Source organism: Portunus trituberculatus, chromosome 38, assembly GCF_017591435.1.
Source record: "Portunus trituberculatus isolate SZX2019 chromosome 38, ASM1759143v1, whole genome shotgun sequence".
NCBI classification, from domain to species: Eukaryota; Metazoa; Arthropoda; class Malacostraca; order Decapoda; family Portunidae; genus Portunus; species Portunus trituberculatus.
Genome location: NC_059292.1, coordinates 7,832,902 through 7,855,236, shown reverse-complemented (window position 1 = coordinate 7,855,236; position 22,335 = coordinate 7,832,902). Strand labels below are relative to the sequence as shown.

Below are 22,335 nucleotides of genomic sequence, written 5' to 3'. Positions count from 1 at the left end.
TATATATATATATATATATATATATATATATATATATATATATATATATATATATATATATATATATAATTGGTCTTAGTTTATTGCCCGGCTTGTGAGTCTTGACGTTGCCGTAACAGTATCCCATTTCGTATTCGCCGAGTAATCAGTTGAGTTTGATGTCGCTGGTGGCATTATTTTTGGCTATCAGCTTGTTCATTACTACTGTTTATACGAAGGATATACCCGGGATATTGCCTTAATGGACGTAGTGAGTGCCCCCAAAAATACAAGGCGCCTATATAAGAAGAGCCCTCACACATTGCAGTACGTGGAAGCAAGTCCACGAAGAAATTGAGCGTTCATCTCAAGTTTTAGTCAACAACGGCTTTAGTGAAAAGGATATCCACCGACTCACAAGGAAAATCATAGACAGCGGGTACAACAACAAGAAAGAAAACGAGAAAATAGAAGAAATTGAGATTTTCTAAAAGCTGCATTCTCCACTGCATACAAAGAAGATGAGCGGATCATGAGGCAGATAGTAATGAAAAATATCAAACCATCAGATCTAGGCCTTATGATTTACACGGAAGTAAATAAGGGCTGGCCAACTAATTTCACAACAGAACATCTAATAACCGGACTTCAAAACAAAACATTCAAATTTACATTCACAAATGATAAATACACAGAAGAACAGATCATAAGGTTTATAAGAAAGGGAACCTTTAATCTATATAAATGCTGGTATACTATGGAAATAGATGAATTTCGAAAGATAAGAGGAGGACTAATTCAGGAACTCTCACCTCTGCAACAAAGAGATCCACGCCAGAGAAAATAATTCCAATTTAATTACAGACTAAAAATTATCCAACATAATGTTCTGAATTGGAAAACCAATAAACAATCACTGGTACTAACATATCTGTCTACCGATCCTGATATTATATAAATAAACAGTCATGGATTAAAATCAAATGAAGAAATGAAAATTTCAGGATATAGAATTTATAAAGTCAACTACAATGAAAACTTGCATGATGGTTCTGCAATTGCTGTTAAACATAATATTAAATATAAACTCTATGATGATTTTTACATTGATTTTCTGGCAGTAGAACTAGAAACAAGCCTTGGACCAATTATAATAGCCACAACGTATTTACCTCCAAGACGTCCGTATTTACCGTACCCAGACATACATAAGCTTCTTAGTAATAACATCCCAACTTACATTTTAGGTGACTTTAATGCGAGACATAACGTCTTTGGAAATAGGGGTAAAAACACAGTGGGAAAAAGTCTAATAAATCTTATAAATCAAGAAAAACTAATACACTTAGGTCCCCATTTCCCAACTTTTTACAACAATAATGTGTCAACCAACCCAGATAAAATTTTTCCAACAAGCACCATTACTTAAATTGCTGTAACATACCGGGAGACATAACCACTTCGGATCACTTGCCCGTAATTTTTTAACTCGCCACAACCCCATTTATCACAAAAAAAAAAAAAATGCAACTTATAATATACAAAGAGCGGACTGGAATCTTTTTCACCAAAAATTAAACTCTCAAATCACAACAACAAACCTAGAAGGAAATACCTCTGACCAAATTGAACATGCCACACAGAAATGGTTTAATGATGTGAAAAAGGCAATGGAAGTGTCAATCCCAAGATCATTCTACCAATATCAATATCAGTTGAGAAAAACTCCAGAGATAAGAGACTTAGAGGGATTGTTTAAAACTTTAAAAGAATCTGCGGAACTTTTTGGATGGACATTTCAAAGGTATAGGGAGTATTTAAGAATAAGAACAGAACTAAGAGAACGATGTAAAGAAGTCTATACTAAAAACTGGGATAACCAAATAAAGAACATTTCTGACAACAGTAAAAATAGTAAAAATTTTTGGAATAAAATTAAAGTTTTAAAGGGTATGAAGAACACCTATAATAACTATATGAAGGATTCGGAAGGGAATAAATATTATACAGATAGAGAGAAATGTGCCTTAATGGAAAATACATGGAGAGATGTTTTTAGAATTACAGCAGAAGAAAGATCATTTGATTTGCCACATTCACAACATATAGACAGGTATATCAACATTAACTATAATAGAGTAAACAAGTATCAAATCGTGGATCTTAGCAGACTCAACGAAAACTATCACACAAGGGAAATCACAGTTGAAGAAATAATATCGTATATTAACAGATAAAAAAAAGAAAGCTACTGGAATTACGAAAATTAATAAATTAATCTTAGAACAATGTACGCCGAAATCTTAGGAACAGCTAAAAAATATATTTAACGCATGTTTGTCTAATGGCTGTTTTCCTGACATTCTAAAACAAGCAATAATAAAATTTATACCCAAGAAAGACAAAAGCCCAAAACACCCCATTAATCATAGACCAATTTCTTTACTAGAAGTGCCGGGAAAGATTCTCAAAAAAATTATTTTAACATGCCTAAACACATTTTTGTCAGAAAATAACGTAATTAAAGAAAGACAACATGGTTTTAGACCATATAAAGGGACACATACAGCAATAACAACAACATATGAATACATTGCCAATGCATTGGCAGATAAAAAAAAACAAGTTTATATGGTCCTCAGAGATATAGCAAAAGCGTTTGATAAGGTATGGCACAATGGACTTCAATACAAGATACTTAGACTTGGACTTCCTAATATACTAGAAAAAATGTTATGCAATTTTTTGGATGACCGGAAAGCAAAAATTAACATCGGTAATGAATTTAGTAACAATATAAGTTTATTAAGCGGAGTACCTCAAGGTAGTGTATTATCACCTATACTATATACACTATTTACAAATGACCTCCCAATGCCCGAACACGGCTCAATAGACACTATGTACGCCGATGACATCACTCAAATAATAACAACTCCTAGTAAATCAAAGTTAATGATGAAACGTAAAGTAGAAAGAGAAATAGAGAGAATAAACAAATTTGAAAAGAAGTGGAAAATAAGAACTAGTGAAGAGAAATTCAAGATAATACCCATTGCACAATATAAGCAATTAAAAATTACAGTAAATGAAAATGAAATTGACACTACAAAATCTGGTAAACTATTAGGGCTGAACATTACATCAACAGGTTGTGTCAGTCATTTCACAAAAACAATACAGAAAGGAAACGGGGTGTTATCACAGCTAATGCGATTCCGTAACCTATCAACAAAAATAAAAACAATTCTAGTAAAATCACTAATTGTACCGGTATTAGAATACCCTTCTATTCCAAATTGCGTCGCATCAACATATCAGAAAAGAAAAATGCAAACCATTTTAAATAAAGCTCTTAAATTCATCCACTATAATGAACCAGAACAACTAAATACAGAAGAATTACATGAAAAATACAATATTACCCTTTGAATAGATCAACTTTTATCAAAGCACAAAAACTTGGGAAACGTTAAGAACCATAGAAAACGAAAAATATGAAGAACTAATTACTCAACGTAACAACACACATATGGTTTCCCAAAAGTAGTACAGTCATTGGAAAGATGCCACCACCAGCAATAATAACCAGATAATATCAAAAGGACTAACAAATAATGGAACGATGAGACACATCCGGGGTGTGACAGTATGGGGCGGTGACGGACTCGATGGGCACCGCCAGTCGTTTTCCCATGTTTTTATCTTATGGCTTTGTTTTCCATTTTATCTTTTTTTTTTTATCGTATGCAATTATTTTTTTAATTAGGCTGTGCCTCGTGGCCACTTGTCGTCCGCGCCGCTTCCGCTGACTACCTCGAAGAGAAGTAAAGGAGGCACGGAACGGGTAACGCTGAGTCCAATTACTCAGGTCAGTGAGACCAGTGTCTCAGGCACATAACGAACAACGCCTTGCACCTGAGTTAACCAGGTGTAATGGGACAGTGGGGTCAGTGCCTTGGGAACGTAACGGACAGATCAGGCACCTGGGACAGTGGGGTCAGTGCTTTGGCACATAACGAACAACGCCGGGTGCTGAGTCTCGGAGTCAGTTCCCCTTACTCTAAGTTACAAAAGTTATTAATATCCAATTTAAGTATCCACAGATTGGCCCGGATCTGCGAGGGAGCAACTCTGCCCGGACCTTCGAGGGAGCAACTCTGCCTGTCTATCCTTACCTTCTAACTTCAGATATATCCTTATTCCTTATCCTTATCCCTATCCTTATCCTCATCATTATCACCTATCTTCCATATGTATCACAAATAACATATTGTTTATATTATTTTATACATACAGCTTCATATGTATACTGAACAAATACAAGTATTAAGTTGTATGTGCTCACCAAGGGACAGTGTCACTGTGCCGGCAGTCTGTTCAGGTAGGGACTTAGCTGTGTTTCTCTTGGGGACTGACTGTCCCATAATGATACCAAGGAAAGCAAGAATTCTCTCTCTCTTTCCCCATTCCCGCCTAAGAAATGGGGTAGGGTAAGGTCCCCAAGAGTCCGGATTGATAGGGACAGATGTGTTTCTGCCGGCAAACCCGAGTGACTGGAGTCTATCTTTGCCTGCGTGTGTGTGCGAGTGGAATGAGCCAGTGTGATTTAGTATTGTTTAAAAAAAATAAATAAATAAACAAAAAAAATAGAGATAAATAAATAAATAATGAAATAATAAATAAATTAATAAATAATTAAATAAATAAATAAAATACAAACAATAGCAACGTGGTCAAGCCCACAATCTATCTTATCTCCCACTGTTTTTCACCCCTTCTCTTCCCATCCACTTTTTCTTTAGCTAACCACCTATCTTTTTCTCCCCCTTCTTTGTAAAAAAAAAAAAAAAAAAGATCACAGCATTTCCTCTGACACCAGCAGAAGAGGTACGCTACTGAGGAAGGATCACCAGACCCGGAATCGCGATTTAGCCAATATATATATATATATATATATATATATATATATATATATATATATATATATATATATATATATATATATATATATATATATATATATATATATATATATATATATATATATATATATATATATATATATATATATATATATATATATATATATATATATATATATATATATATATATATATATATATATATATATATATATATATATATATATATATATATATATATATATATATATATATATATATATATATATATATATATATATATATATATATATATATATATATATATATATATATATATATATATATATATATATATATATATATATATATATATATATATATATATATATATATATATATATATATATATATATATATATATATATATATATATATATATATATATATATATATATATATATATATATATATATATATATATATATATATATATATATATATATATATATATATATATATATATATATATATATATATATATATATATATATATATATATATATATATATATATATATATATATATATATATATATATATATATATATATATATATATATATATATATATATATATATATATATATATATATATATATATATATATATATATATATATATATATATATATATATATATATTCTTTTTTTACCAAGTCGCGTCCTAAATTTCTCTACTCTGTACCTTCCCTCTTAAAGCAGCATTCTCTCTCTCTCTCTCTCTCTCTCTCTCTCTCTCTCTCTCTAAAAATCGTTTCCCATTAAAATCAAATGAAGAAAGGGAGACATTTTGCAATTACCCTGCAGAATTTGCAGACGCTTCGGCTCCTGCAATTTTATCTCCAATCTCTTACTTGTCCTCTTTTCCAGCCAATAAACTATCTTTTTTCTATATCTCAAATCCATTCGAAACATTTTATTTTATTTTTTCAGAAACTTAGCCAAACTATCTTCATACTACAGTCTGCCTTCTTACATTTTCCTTCGTGGCATCTTCCCAATCTTTCTTATCCTTTCATTTCTGCATCTTTAATAATCAGCCGTATCGCATAAATTTTCTTTATCCCCTACTTTATTTTACTCTTCCTCTTTTCTTTTTCTTTTTTCTTTTCATCGCTTTTCCATTTCTCTTCTTAATGCTTCTCATCCTCCTCCTGCTGCTGCTCCTCCTCATTTCACCCGCTGAATTCTCTTCCCTCCTCTTGGTTGTGTTCCAGTTCCTGTGGCTGTTTCAGCTTTTGCTGCTACTGTTGTTCCTCCTCTACTCCCTTCTCCTCCGCCACAAGGACGTGCCCTTTAACGAATAGCCTTACTCGTCGACAACTGTTTTCTCTTTTCTTAAGCCGTCAAGTTTGGCGTAGGATTCAGATTCTTGTTAGTGCAAACGAAAAACGACCTCAATAAGAGGCATCGAAGACGGAGAAACTTTAACATTCATACTCCGCCTCCAGAATATAATTGTTCCTGTTATGGAAGTCAAGCAAAAGGGTATCTCCTCCTCCTCCTCCTCCTCCCCTTCCATGGCCACCATCTCATAGCAATAAGCAAACGCTGCCAAGGAAACGATAAAATCATTAAGATACACCAAAAATTAGACGCAGCAAGTGCGTTACACATTGGTGCGCCGCACTTGCGTCAGAGATTGGATGAGTTCTGCCCGCGTGACAAGGCCTGGAGGCTTCCCTTCATTGGCAGGCAGCGAGGACATTCCCTGTAAAGAACTCCTAAATCTGCAACACGCAGAGGGTCGGCCATGTAGAGCAAGGGCAGAGATGTGGCAGCAGGTGGTGAAGGGCCTGATGCCGGGTGTCGGGAAGGACGGTAATGAGGTGTCGCATCTGACCTCCCGCCGCGACAGTGACGGATGAAGAAAGGTTCGAGTAAGGCAGAAGGCGGCGTCACCCGTTCCGGCCCGCCTGATGGCTCAATTAATTTCCCGAAAAGGAAATAACGCCCTGCACTCCACGTGTCCCTAACATAGCGGCCGATGGAGGCTATCTATTTGTTTCTCCAACACGAAACAATATCGATCCAGGCTTAAAATTACCTCAGCACTGTTATTAGTGTTTCCGTGTTAAAACAGCTCTCAGGAGGCTGGAGGAAAGGGAGGGTGGATGAGGGCTTTTCAGGGTGCTGCAGAAAATTGTGCTTTTGCCGGTTAGCTAGGTAGCGCTATATGAATCATTAAAGTCGAAAGGATGAAAAGAAACTCAGCAAGAATGAAATTTTTGCCTTCAATTTTCTTAAAGAAGGCTTACATGGTCTCACATTCACACGGTTCACATGGTCACTCATTTACGAGCAAAACCAATCAATATAGTTTTATGCCTCACGTCACGGAACAGTAGCCGGTCCAGATGATGGTCCATTTTGGCATGACGAAAGACTATGGTACATGTATATGCACCCGAGTTATCCACTCAGATCGCGACACTCAGTGCGATGTGATGATCCGCGGCCAGCCTTGCTGATGGCTCGCCGTGATTTAAGTGAGAAATTCCGTTGATTGAAAGGATGGCAAGGATATTGACAAGTCAAGAAAACCATAAACAGACCGTCAGGATGGTACACTAAAGCAAAGGGTTAGGTGCAGACAAACAATCAACCTGGAAGATGGATGGGAAGCAAGGTAAGTCGAAACAACAGCAACAAACATATACACAGAATTTGGGGATGGACAAAAAAAAAAAAAAAAATAAATAAATAAATAAATAAATAAATAAATAAATAAAAAATAAAAAATATATATATATATATATATATATATATATATATATATATATATATATATATATATATATATATATATTTGATATTCTATAATGAACAGAAAAAAGAATAATGGGAAAAATCTATTGCTAAGCTTGTCCGCGAGCACTGAGAAAATGGAGATAGATGACCCTTCCATTCCTCTGATTTGCCTCTCTTGTTCGCCTTAGCTAACCAGGATGTCATACTGATGTTACGCTAGTGACACTGAAGATACACACACACACACACACACACACACACACACACACACACACACGCGGATGATTTATACAGGATTTCTGTCATTCAAATGAACACCAGTGAATCAAACGCAGTTTTTGAGAGCTGAGAAATTAACTATGTACTCTAAACATATTTCTGAGGTTGTGATAACAATACTCATGTTGGCACAATTGGAGCTATGGGAAAATGAATAGCACTTGTATTGCCGCCCACCGCACCGATATTAGTATGGTCTCTGAGGAAAGGAGCGGTTGTGTGAGCGGTGATAAAATTAGAGTTCCCTGTGATGAAGAAAATTGTCATAACATAATATTATCTGACCAAACTTTCACTGTTCAGTACCTGTTTTCTCAGCTTTGTAAAGAACACTACTTTTTTTAATTGGCCATCATATTACTGTATCAATACACACCAAGCTCTTCAGAAAGCCATTACTGTTATTCGGTGTGCATATTACACCAATTACGATTTTTCTATCTTCTTTGTCTCTTCAACCGTGTGCTCTATCTCCTCCGTCAGCAAATGTTGGTTTAGGTGAGTCTAAAGGAGGGGCATTAGCTATGTAAAGTGTTTCACTGGACACACACACACACACACACACACACCAACCCTCACGAGGGATAGACGTGTGGCACTGGCTCTCCTGCGAGCTGCCTCGACCAGGTTGTTGGCCTCTCCTCTCCCCACTCCACCCCCGGAGCGTTAGGCTAATTCTTAGTATCGTTAGAATCAGTCTCGCCATGGTATGTTTTCTGTGCATAAGTGAACATTGTCAGAGAGTGTGCGCCAGTACAATCTAGACAATGTGTTCCCCAGTCCTTCGCTACGGACGAGACTACTTTCTCCGACACAGGCGAGAGGGGCGGGTTACACATCACCTAACATAATCCAGTGCTTAAAAACACTCACTGAACACATAATAAGCACAGCAGATGCTCTCAGAACGCAGTATCCTGCTGCGAAGCTGGTGATATGCGGAGATTTTAACCATCTAGATACGAGCGAAATACTACACCAGCTAAAGCTAACACAAATAGTTGAATTCCCCACCCACCAACAAGCAAAACTCGACCTTATCATGACCGATCTAAGTCAGCATTACCAATATCCAGAGCCACAAGCCCCCATAGGACGCAGCACACACCTCTCCATTCTGTGGTCCCCCACACCCACCTCCTCGGTCCATCACACAACGGTCACCAAGACTCACCGTCCCATGCTTGACTCAGCCATGAGGGAGTTTGGGCAATTGGTGACACACCACTCACGGACCGAAGTATTGCAGGTGGAGAATGTCCACACCAAATGGCATAATTTTGTTGCCACCACAAGTGAAGCCTTTAACCGCTACTTCCCAGCAAAGAGAGTCACACTGCACCCATCTGATGCCCCGTGGATGACACCCAGCGTCAAAAGACCCATAAGGCAGAGAAACTGGGCATTTCACTCTTACCCAGTTCAGTACTTTCAGGAAACTAAGGAACAAAGTGATACGGAAAAATTAAGACCGCGAAGGCAAGTTATTATCCAAACAAAATTCACCAACTCAAACTCAGCAACAAGAGACAGTGATATGATAAGATTAAGGCTTTGTGTGGTCTACAAAAGCAGTCCCCTCGCCCTCTTCCCTGTACCTCACACCTCCCCACTGACGCAGCGGCGGACAAGATAGATTCTCACTTCGCCATGATCTGTCAAACATTCCCACCCTCCACTCCTCTCCTCTCCCTTCCTACCTCCCCGGTCCCTCCCCTTCTCCCACCGTCTAGGTCATGGATGTTAACAAGAGGATTCTAAAACTTAAACCTCGCTCCACCACTCCTACTGATCTACCCATCAAGATTTACAAAGAATTTGCTCCAGAACTAGCCACTCCTCTCTGCTCAATAATAAATGCATCTCTTTCTCAGTACTCATGTCCAGTGGATTGGAAAACATCATTTGTCACACCTATCCCCAAGCCCGGAGTCACTCAATGACTTCAGGCCAATTTCTATCACACCCATTCCTAGCCTCATGTGTGAAGACTTTGTGTTCGACTGGGCATACAACAAAATTAGTAACTCCTTAGACATACAGCAATTTGGCAACATCAGAGCCACCTCTACCTTTCAGTACCTAATCAGCTTTCTTGACTTCATCCACAGTCATCTGAATAAACGAAACACCTCTCTCGCTGTCGCTTTTGTGGACTTCAGGAAAGCTTTTGATCTGGTTGACAACATTGTTGTTATCAACAAAGCCATCAGACTGGGCCTGCCCCCTCATCTGACAGCATGGCTCGCCGACTTCCTCACGGGAAGACAGCAAGCTATCCGCTATCAGAACTACATATCCTCCTTCCAACAGCTGATATGTTAAGTTCCCCAGGGCACCAAGATGGGTCCACTGTGCTTCCTAATACTGATTAATGACGCTCTCACCAACACCCTTCATTGCTGGAAGTATGTTGATGACTGTACCGTGGGCGTGCCAATCGATAACAAAAAACCCAAACTATCAGCACTTCAAGCAACACTGGAACAACTACAGCAGTGGACGGAGGAAAACAAAATGACAATCAGCCACACCAAAACTGTGGTAATGCATGTCTGCACCTCGTCAGCGGCAGTCCCCCGTCGCCAGCTCACCCTGGGCCCTCATCCCCTCCAAGTGGTTCGGTCGGCCAAGCTGCTTGGGGGTCACAGTGGACGACCAGCTGACATGGAGGCAGCATATCATCGCCACAGTTAGGGCGGCGGCCTACAGACTTTACATGCTACGCAGACTCAAATCACTGGGCACACCAACAGAGGAATTAAAAGGGGTATACCAAACCTTTATTCTGCCAAGACTCATGTATGCCTCACCAGCGTGGTCCTCCTGTCTCACCGCCACTCATCGACAGCAGCTCGAGAATGTACAAAAGAGGGCATGCAGGATCATCCTTGGCCCTGCCTACACTAACTACGACCACGCCCTGACCACTCTGAACCTTCCCAGACTGTCTAACAAACACCGAGAAGCCCTGTTGAAACTGGGCAGAAGCCTACTACGTCATCCAAGGCTAAGCCACCATCTCCCCCCCGCCACCCTTCACCCTGTCCACACCACACGTCACAACAACGTCCTCATGCCCACGAGGGCCACTAGGACTGACGGCTATAAAAACAGCGCCATACCCACCATGGTACAAGCCATAAATCACTAGGCTAGTATACTAATCATAAGCAACCCCCATCCCCCCACTATGTATATTTTCAGTATGCATGTACTGCAATTCCTAATAAACCGTATATCATTATCATTATTATTTTACACATACACATACACACACACACACACACACACACACACACTACGACAGATAGGTAAAAGACAGGCAGCCATCTGTTTTCAATTCCATTTTAGCTGCAGACTCTAGTTTGGTTGAAGGTACCTGTTGTTTTTTTCTTTTCTTTTTTTCCCTAATACTCTTACATGGACTTTCAGATGCAGTTCAGTTTTTCTCACTTCAGTGTTCACCAAGTGGCGTTTCATTGTCAACTTGGTTACCCTCAGGCTGAATTCCTTCCTCCAACCTCACGGCATCGGAAAGCCTTTCCTTGGCAAGTATCAATAAAGACGCTAGAGTTAGCGGGTTCTTATGCCTATAAAGGAGAGAATAAAACCAGAGTTCCTGCAACTTTTTTTCCAGTTCAAACTAACACCCTTCTCCCTGCTCTATATCACTTCGCTTATTTTATTTACTCGCCACTTTAACAACCTAAGGCGAGGACAAAACCTTATACTGAGAAACCGCGTCGTGTCCCCATCTTGGACTGGCGGGACAGAAGTGTCACGCAAGGCACGTTCCCTCGTGGCTCTCACCCAGCTTGCCCATTTCATCCCGCCTACACAGTTACTGGAGAATTAAAAATAGAAAAAAAAATCCATGAACACGGTGTGTGTGTGTGTGTGTGTGTGTGTGTGTGTGTGATTCACTGTTTGTTTGATCTGCTGCAGTCTCTGACGAGACAGCCAGACGTTACCCTACGGAACGAGCTCAGAGCTCATTATTTCCGATCTTCGGATAGGCCTGAGACCAGGCACACACCACACACCGGGACAATAAGGTCACAACTTCTCGATTTACATCCCATACCTACTCACTGCTAGGTGAACAGGGACTACACGTGAAAGGAGACACACCCAAATATCTCCACCCGGCCGGGGAATCGAACCCCGGTCCTCTGGCTTGTGAAGCCAGCGCTCTAACCACTGAGCTACCGGGCCGTGTGTGTGTGTGTGTGTGTGTGTGTGTGTGTGTGTGTGTGTGTGTGTGTGTGTGTGTGTGTGTGTGTGTGTGTGTGTGTGTGTGTGTGTGTGTGTGTGTGTGTGTTTAGTAATATTTGAAAACAACGAAACACACACACACACACACACACACACACACACACACACACACACGGGTCTTGTTTCTACTCAAGTTCGTTTCCAGGTACTAGTGGGACTGGTGCTCTATGGGCATCGGTCTCATTGAAAAAATAAATAAACCGTATCATACTTTCCATAAAATAAAACCATAGCCATTAATACTATACGTACATTACCATCTCTTTCCGTCTCCAAAAAAGAGCAAATGACTGACATTGAACATCACTGCAGTAGCACTAGATTTGCGGAAAGCTTTCCGTCTAAAGGTAAAGGAAGATCACTTTATTATCAACATCAATAAACACACTTAACCAATATAGCACTTTTTTGTAGTAAGAGCATCGGCCAAGAGCAACAAAACTACAATAAAAAGCCCCACAGAGGTGCCGGATCCTAAATGAGGTTAGGTCTGGTGTGAGTGACGTACCGTGGGTGTGTCAGGGTACATGCTGATGACACTGATAAATATTGTGTTGCGTGTTGCTGACAGCTGGCAAGGATGATGCTTTATAGGTAATAAATAACACGTTCGCGCGCATGTACCCACACCCACCCACATACACACACACACACACACAAGTGGGTGTACTCTTGCTGTCCGGATGAGGGTTACATCATCTATTCATACAAAAGGAGAGTGTCACAATTTCTTCCGTTCATAATCTGGAGTATTTCATGTCACTCTATCGTTAATAATGAGTCTGTTCGAGAGCTATATAGCATTAATTCCTAACCTTTGACAGGGTAATGAGATCCGAGCGACTAACATATCTACATGTGCGTAGGCATTCCCGTGATTCCAAAATGTTGACGAAATGGGTTTTTTTTAATAGTCGGTCTGCGAGAAAATAACCTTTCAAATTAATGCACAATAATTTGTTTCCCTAACACACTTTCCTTTGCCTCTTTGCTTCAGAACTGATATCACATAACAGACCCAACACTTGCAGAACTGATCACTTTACCTCTGACTAATCGAATCACATTCAGTATGAAGGGCACGAGGAGGAGGCGCACCGGAGGGCGCGGCCACATCTCATAGTTGATGACACAAGTAAGGCTTGGGACGGTGCCCGAGACCTTTGTCTTTTTAAGCAAACGAGTATTTCGAAGATAACTGCATTTCATAGCGGAGAAATTCAGAACAAAGTACGCAAAAAGTTTTCAATATTATTGCTAACCAAACGCCAAGCAAAACCTAACCTAACATTATTTTAACTTGTATACAAAATGTAGCGAATCGTCGGTAACGCTGCTCAGCAATAACAACAACGCTCGTCTCAGCCGCCGCTACTGCCGCCGTTAAAGATGTAATTTAAGTATTTTCATATATTTGTTTATGTGATTTTTTTGATTTTCGACCTGTTTTCCAAAGCGCGTTATTTGATTTAATGATCTCCTACCCAAAAACCCCGATTTCCCAAAGGTTCCTCCAAGTTAGTTGGGGAAGAAAGAGATGTAAGCATAAGTTGAAAAATTCATTGCTTGAAAAGTACGCATTTGTGAAGGAAATGATGTAGGCCATCAATCAATACACTACATATCTTACCAAAAATACAAACTACATCAAAAAATAATTAGTTGGATGGACTGAGAATTGTCCGTTATTATTATTAAAAGTGAGAAATTTATACATACATCTGTGAAATTAAAGGTTTTCAATGATCTAAGTGTGTGTGTGTGTGTGTGCACTCGTCACCCTATCCCATCAGCCAGCTACTCTCTCACAAGTGGCCGAACCAGCAAACAGTAGTGACGATCAGGAACCATTGCAGAGTCGTAATTCACTTGCAAAGATCACCTTCCAACAATGCGTGACACCAGTGCAAGGTATTCGTACGTACACTATAACGGAAAACAGTAGCTGGAAAATAATCTCATGGTGGGCGACAGGCTTGGGAAGCAGCGTTAGTGACGTAACAAACTGTCCACTTATCCTCAATTAATTTGTGCAGACGTGTTATGAAACAAACCGTACCAAAACACGGTGACTGCGCTGAATACAACAAACATTTCATACCTCGCTTCTATTGCTTCTCGTCGCCGCCACGTAGGAAATGAGGCAAGTAACGCCAGCAAGCCTACAGCACCAGACTCTTCGCCGCAAGCGCTCACCACCCACGCCTGCTGGCTCCTCACAGCAATGTCTGCATCATAGAAGCTAGAGTCTAAAGCTTCCTTGATCTGCACTACTGTCACGTATGATGAACGATCACTACACAAACTAATGACACTGGGATACAATTACTGTGGTGATTAACTCGCTATTCACATCTCCACGTGAGAGCGCGGCGCCTCAAGTAGTGACGCCAGTGTGTGAGGTGCGGGACCTACGCCTAGCCAATCTGAGACTGTAAGTTGTCAATGCTCACTACTTCAAATCTTGCTAATACCAGTCTCTATTTCTGGTATGGTCACTTTATTGCCGCAGTGTGTATACGGCAAGGATAACATTACATTGTTTACTAAAAAAGTATGCAAGCATGGCACGTTTATAAAAGGCACATTTCTGCTTGGTTTCGAACAACGCTGATTCGAACCTATAACCTCAAACGTCACATTGCCAGTTTCACTACCAAACTGCAGCAGCAACAACACCAATAACAAAACCAACAACAACAATAACTACAGTAACAACAACAACAACAACAACAACAACAACAACAAAACAATAGCAGTGGTAGCATCAGCAGCAGCAACAACAGCAACAGCAACAACACACACCACGAAGACCAATAAAAAGTTCCCAACAAACCTCCTTCCGAGACAAGACGAACACAACTCAATGGAAGGGAATTGTCGTGTATCTATCTATGAGCCACTGGAGGACAGCCACGCGTTGCTGACTTCTCCATAGAAAAGTTTTAAGAAAAAAAGTCTGCTACCGTTTTTTTCTATCATATAAAACAAGACTCGCCTAAGCGTTTTAGCGTTTCACTTTGGCAGGAGAAAAAGGACACATTTTTCCACTTCGAAGAAACAGACGACGCACTATTTTCCTCCTTTTTTCTTATTATTAATGTTCAGTTTCTTATACTAAGGGTATACCGGAAAAATAAATAACTTTGTATCCATCGAAAAACTACACAGGATGAGTTTATTGTTCATGGTGGTAGTGGCGGTGGTGGTAGTAGCGGTGGCAGTAGTGGTGGTGGTGGTGATGGTGGCGGCGCGTGTGTCAGCGGGCGGTGAGAAGAAGGGATGCTTACGTTTAAGGAAATTACACACCTTTTCTAAAGTTTCATTCATGCTCTTACTCGTTCCTTCTCACTACGTACAATATTTTGGCATTTTACATCAGATAATATTGGCAAGTTAAAAAAAATAAAGTAGGTAAATACCGTTGCTTACGCTTAATTTTTTTTTGCTACACATTTCTGCTATTCACCGCTCTGCCAGGCGCCTGGAGGGTATAGCGAGGATTTAACCAGGAGCCAGTATATAAAACATGAAATACAAAGTTTAGCATTGTGAGAATTATTGGAGTATACAATTCACGATATAAAATATGTAATACAAAGTTTACCATTGTGAGAATCATTGGAGTATACAATTCATATGCTCCCACGGGTTTTCATTATTTTGTGTTTATTATTTATTCACGATTTTTATTAGAATGTTGATAAAAGTAATTAATCCATGACACAAACTGTTGCATATTCTTAAGAAGTTTGTAAAAATGAAATGCCTAATCAATATTTTACGATATGATACATATACGAATTTCTTTTTTTTTATCAATTCTTCTCTCTCTCTCTCTCTCTCTCTCTCTCTCTCTCTCTCTCTCTCTCTCTCTCTCACACAAATACGTAGCCTAAATGGTCGAAATTCCAGCCTACGTCGCATCATTTCATGGTTGAAGTTACATGAAAGGCTTTGATTCCCCCTCCCTCCCCACCACTACCACGCTAATTACGTGTTCTCAGGTGGCTTTGGATGAAGGAGGCAACTAGTTACACCAGACCTGATTGTAGGGGGTATGAAAGACAGGAAGGGATGAAGAAGGGTGCAGTGTTAAAAGGACGGTTCGGTAATGCGAGGAGGGAGAGGAGGAGGAGGAGGAGGAGGAGGAGGAGGAGGAGGAGGAGGAAAAAAATATTCTTATGATGACTTAGGTAGGTTGTGTGGAATAATATGAACATAAGAACATGAAAAAAGAGGAAAGCTACAAAAGGCTGTCAGGCCTACACATGGCAGTCCCTGTATGAGAAAACTCCTTAATTCCATCTATCATCCCTTTCCATAAATTTATCTAATCTTCTTTTTAAAGCTCGGAAGCAAGGAAGAAGTGGAATAAAAATTGAGGCAAAACGCCCCGGACGCCTTCTCCGTCGAGAAACGAACACCTTTCTGTGATGATGAACCGAACAACCATATTGACGACCAGACAAACGAAATCTAAATATATCAATCAACAAGAGCAACGGTGAGTGACTCGTTGCAACTCTCAACACAGAGACAGAGGGAGGGAACTGAGGAAGGATTGTCGAACAATACGAGCCTGTCTGGTGGATGTAGTGTCTCGAATTGACTTGTCGCAACCCACCTGCAAAGAGGTAAAGTAAAAAAAAGTGAGGAAGAAAGACAGTCAGACAGCAAGAGGAAAAAGCTCAAGGATGCAGTGCCGCTAGTGGCCATAACCTCCAGCAAGGAAGCAGCGGAGAGAGAGTGAGTCAGGCGGTCAAACTCTAAAAGGAAAAGATTGTCGGATACAGTAACACCGAGTGACTCGGCGCTTTTCCTTACATACAAGCAGAAGGGAAGTGTGGTTGGAAGACATTCCTTCATAGCAAGACACCTTCGTGCGTTAGACAGCCAACAGATGACAATGGACACGCTATACCAGCATATAAAGACGAATTAAATCAAGCGATATCCTCGCTTGAGAAACCTGGGAATCAGCAGCCTTCTTGTTCAAAGGAACATACTATCACACAAAATATACTGAAGGCACATTCCCGTTTAAGAGAAACGGGAGCACCATCGTGTTAGTATCCAGGGCTTCCTTTCCCATGCGAGGCATGACATGCATAGATGTACCAGTTCAGGATACAAGAGTCGCCCTAGGGCGCTGGGGGCTACGGGTCACTCATTGCAAGACTGTGAAACACAAAACTTTCCTGACTCTGGTGGAAAAAAAACTTTAACACTCCAGGACGATACAGTCATCAATACTAAAAAACTGCATAAACGTTGGTGTCTATACTGAGACTCTGCAGCTGAATACTGGTTCTGTAAGTAACTGCTAAACTATACTAAAATCTTAGGACATGTGAGTGTTATCTTGCAGCTCACTCGAATTTTGTTGGGAATTTTAAAGAAACGCCCCACGCATAGCATCCTTAAGGAAGATAATGTCTGCGTTTATTTTGAAATCAACGGCCTTTTGGTGACCGTGACAGACCCAGATAAAGTTCAACTAATTGGCACCCACCATGTCTACTATTCTGCCTTGTAAACAGACAGATACTCGTGGTGCGGGGACAATGATGTGTACAGGCTGGTCATCTTGATCCAGAGAAAACTACACTTGCGAGGAGAACCTTGAAGCAACTCAAATGCAAGAGGTTGTTGCAGTCTGTCCGGCACAGCGAAACTGTTACAGTCGTACGTGAAATTTACTGCTTTGTATAAACAATGACTCTCACTTGCATGAAAAAAAGAAATTACATTTCTGTGAGTTTGCAATGGTGCTGTGAAACTAATTATTTTTAATTCATTTTTTGTCAACTTTATACTAACCCCGCCATTCAAATTCTCGATCGTCTGCACTTTCTGTCTACAGTGAGCAGACACAATTCCGCCAAATTGGCTTCAGCCATGTGTCTTGTCGACCACAGACGATCCTAAATAAGAATCAGTTCTGTAGAACAAGAATGGATGCCTTCACGGCCATGTCGCAAGGTATAAAATTCTAGAATACCGGTCATCTTAATGACCCAAAAAATAATCTCAATTTTCTTTGCGAATTGTGACAATCGTAGATGATCATTGAATCATACTCTAGCAAGAATGATCTTTTCTTGGTGAACTGGAGCTCAAGTATAGATTAAGAAACAAAGACTTTCAGAATGTTGTTATCAGTCAATTTATGCAAAAAAATTTCTACCATGGAGGTTGTGAATCCATGATTAAGGATATGTGCAACTGCTAGATGATATTGATACCTTTAATATTTTGGAAATCTTAAATTCCTTTGGGTGTTTTAATATTATTCTGTTATACTTGAGCTTGGAGGTTGACGATAACTTGTACATGAAGAACGAACAAAAAGCCAGGAAAACCGTACATCACGGAAGACAAGCGCTAATGTGACGTCCCCCTATACTGAATCAGGAAACACGATTTGACGGTAAAGTGGAAAAACATAAAACGAATATCGTATATGGAAGTGAGAAGATGAAACTTGGGGGAACTAATTGATAAGTGAAAAAAAAAATCTTTAAAAGAAGTGAGACCTGATCGTCGGAGATGCGGTATGAGAGTGGCTAGATGGAATGATGGTGCCTGGAAGAGATTGAGTGAGTGAGCGGGATGTGGAAACGTTGGTAAATTGTGAGAGCAGGGAGAGAGGGAGAAAAGATATAGAATATGGGAAAGGAAAGAGAGAGAAAGGGAAGAAAAGGGATATTTATAACATGGAGTAGCGAGAGAGAGAGAGAGAGAGAGAGAGAGAGAGAGAGAGAGAGTGTGGTTTATGAGGCGGAGAGTCACCTGTAGGGAACAGGAAGGTAATTGAGGTCGACGGTGCAATTGTCTTCATTCCCAATTAGATTTTGGATACGAAAATGGAGTATCACTCTCTCTCTCTCTCTCTCTCTCTCTCTCTCTCTCTCTCTCTCGCTAGTAACAGTCTTACTCAGAAGTGAAGATGATAAAGAGAATTGGAGAAAGGACACATTAATATATGCACGGCACCAAAACAATTCCAGCGGCTTATAATGGAACACCCCAATCTCTCAGTAGACCACTCCTGGGGGAAATCTTAAGTATAGCAAGTGTTATGTTATTCTTGAAGACAATATGAGAAAAAGTTAAAAGATTGGATTATACGTGAAAAAAAGAAAAAGAAAAAACAGGAATACTCACGTTGACCGTAAACTTGTGCGACGGTTGTATGTTGATGGGCTGCTCGCGCTCCGTGGGCACGTAACGGTAGAACTCAGTGCCGTTATGGTACCACTTGAGAGAGTAGAGACGGGTGGCGCTCAGGTCGTAGGAACAGCTGAGTGTTGCCTTTCCGCCCGCGAATGAATAGTGGGGTACGTCCACTGAGCGCAGCAGGTCCCGTGCGGCCCCTGTGGCACCTGCGAAACACCAAGCAGTGAAGGTTAGTTACGATGTTGCGCACACACACAACACACATACGCACACACACACACACACACACACACACACACACACACACACACACACACACACACACACACACACACACACACACACACACACACACACACACACACACACACACACACACACACACACACACACACACACACACACACACACACACACACACACACACACACACACACAAACACACACTCGCCTTAGGAATTAAAAGAAAAACAATGATTAAGGCGAGGGAAAAGAAACAGCAAAAGGAGAACGGAAGTTACAAAATAAAGAATACGCATATTTTTCTATTTTGCTTTATTTTTGCCAGTTTACATAAACACACATAATGGGTAATTATACTATACGAAACTCCCCCGTGATTACCCACAAGGCTGTCCGGACTTTGCAATCAATAGCCGGTGGCGAGGCTCTGGGTGAGCTCGGCGCTGGCCGAGGCAATGAGGCCACAGGAAGGCCCTTTGAACTAGGACAATGAGGCAGTAATTAAATCATGATGATTACCTGTCAGACCGCCCACCCACCCGGCACACAGGACCACCAGGACCGGGGAGGACATGATGGATTTTAATGAAAAGCCTTTGATCGATAATAAAACAAAAGAACTTCATAACATTTTCTGCTCATGGAAAGGAGTCTCTTGATTAGATAGTTTATCTTGTTTTTCTCGTCTTCTTTTTAATTTCCCTTCCATAGAGAAAATAAATTAGCAAGCAATCAGGTAAATAAATCAATAGATAAATGGATAATAAATAAATAAATAAATAAATAACACTTTCTATTATCATTTCTATATACTACACTACCATTATTATCATTATTATTATTATTATTATTATTATTATTATTATTATTATTATTATTATTAGTAGTAGTAGTAGTAGTAGTAGTAGTAGTAGTAGTAGTGGTAGTGGTGGTGGTGGTGGTGGTGGTGGTGGTGGTGATGGTGGTAGTAGTAGTAAAAGTAGTAGTAGTAGTAGTAGTAGTAGTAAAAGTAATAGCAGTAGTAGTAAAAGTAGTAGTAGTAGTAGTAGTAGTAGTAGTAGTAGTAGTAGTAGTAGTAGTAGTAGTAGTAGTAGTAGCAGTAGTAGTAGCAGCACTAGTAACAGCAGTAAAAAAACGCCTTGGTAGCAAGGTACATGGAAGTATACGAGCTAAGGGTAACTAACGTATGCCTTTCTGCGCCCAATAGGCAAACAGTTTCCATCGGGCAGTCAACTTGTAGGAACCACATCAGCACAGCATTGAGCATTGAAGTTCCTGTAGGAATGTATCTTAAACAAGATCATATAGAACATAAAGCTCTTTGAGAACAAGAGAGTTGGTGTTGTGTAGAGAGATATTTCTTTTCTTGTCATTCTGTATCAAAAAGAGCCCAAAAGTGACATAAGACAAGGAAAAGAAAGGAGAAAATGCTGCGTTTTCTGGTGATAATTTACATATTTTGACCGACAGCCTTGGCCGATTCTATTTTCCAGCGGTGATCTTAATCCCGGACCAGTGATCTTTTTCATTCATTTATTCATTTATTCTATTTTATTTTATTTTTGTGTGTGTGTGTGTGTGTGTGTGTGTGTGTGTGTGTGTGTGTGTGTGTGTGTGTGTGTGTGTGTGTGTGTGTGTGTGTGTGTGTGTGTGTGTGTGTGTGTGTGTGTGTGTGTGTGTGTGTGTGTGTGTTTTGTGTGTTTTTGCATAAATCATATTTGCGAGAAATCATACATTTTAGCAACATTATAGTTGACATTAGGCTGAAACAAGGAGAAATTTGACTAAAAACATAACAACGCAAGAAAATAAGGACAGCTGCAAGAAGCCACCAGGCCTACACGTGGCAGTCCCTATATGAAATAAGCCTACCTATTTTCACCGATTATTCCCATTCATATCTATGTCTAACCTTCTTGTAAAGCTCCTTTCTGGCTTAGCACTAGCAACCTGAGTTCTGAGTCTGTTCCATTCATCTACCACTGAATCTGAGAGCCAATTTCTTCTCATTTCTTAAAAAAAAAACCTGAATTTTTCAACCTCGAGCCAGTTAATTCTTGTTTTATCCTGGCTACTGATCCTAAGAATTTTGCTTACTTTCCCTTTGTTATAACCCCTGTACCACTTAAATACCTCTATCAAGTCCCCTCTTAATCTACATCTCTAAAGAGAAATGCAAATTTAAATGCTTCAATCTCGATACGTAGGGAATACCCAGCATTTCCTGCATTCATTTAGTCATTTTCTTTGTACTAATTCTAATAAACAACTCATACATGCGAAGTCTTAACACGCCTTAACTGTGTCTTCTCCCATTCTGTCTGCTGCTACCATGAAAATTTCCGGGAACCTTAATGAACGAGTCTTAATACTTATAGTCTACGTATTTACTACCTAGGTGATGTAGACAACAGTTGTTTTTATTCCCAAGGACGATAGCGTCTGTCGTCTGGCAGCGAACCTGTGCTTCATTTAATACTTAGTACTGTGCCAAGCAACTTCTAAAAACACCTTAACATCGAGAATTAGAACAATGATAAAGACAGTGATATGCAACAAACACCATCAATACTGCCAAAACCCCAAAGTAAACTAGTCGCTATTCACCGTCCACCATCACCACAACCAACACAGCTTCACTTACGCTTCCCTCAATTCA

At 39.8% G+C, this 22,335-nt stretch overlaps 1 protein-coding gene across 2 annotated transcripts in view; it reads right to left on the bottom strand.

Moving 5' to 3' along the window:
* LOC123514616 overlaps window positions 1–22,335 on the bottom strand; it is a 376,434-nt gene that overhangs the window by 167,345 nt on the left and 186,754 nt on the right. For both annotated transcript variants that reach the window (XM_045272601.1, XM_045272602.1), the window contains one exon: window positions 19,422–19,639. In XM_045272601.1, coding sequence (XP_045128536.1) covers window positions 19,422–19,639 — 218 coding nt within the window. The remainder of the gene's footprint in view (window positions 1–19,421; window positions 19,640–22,335) is intronic.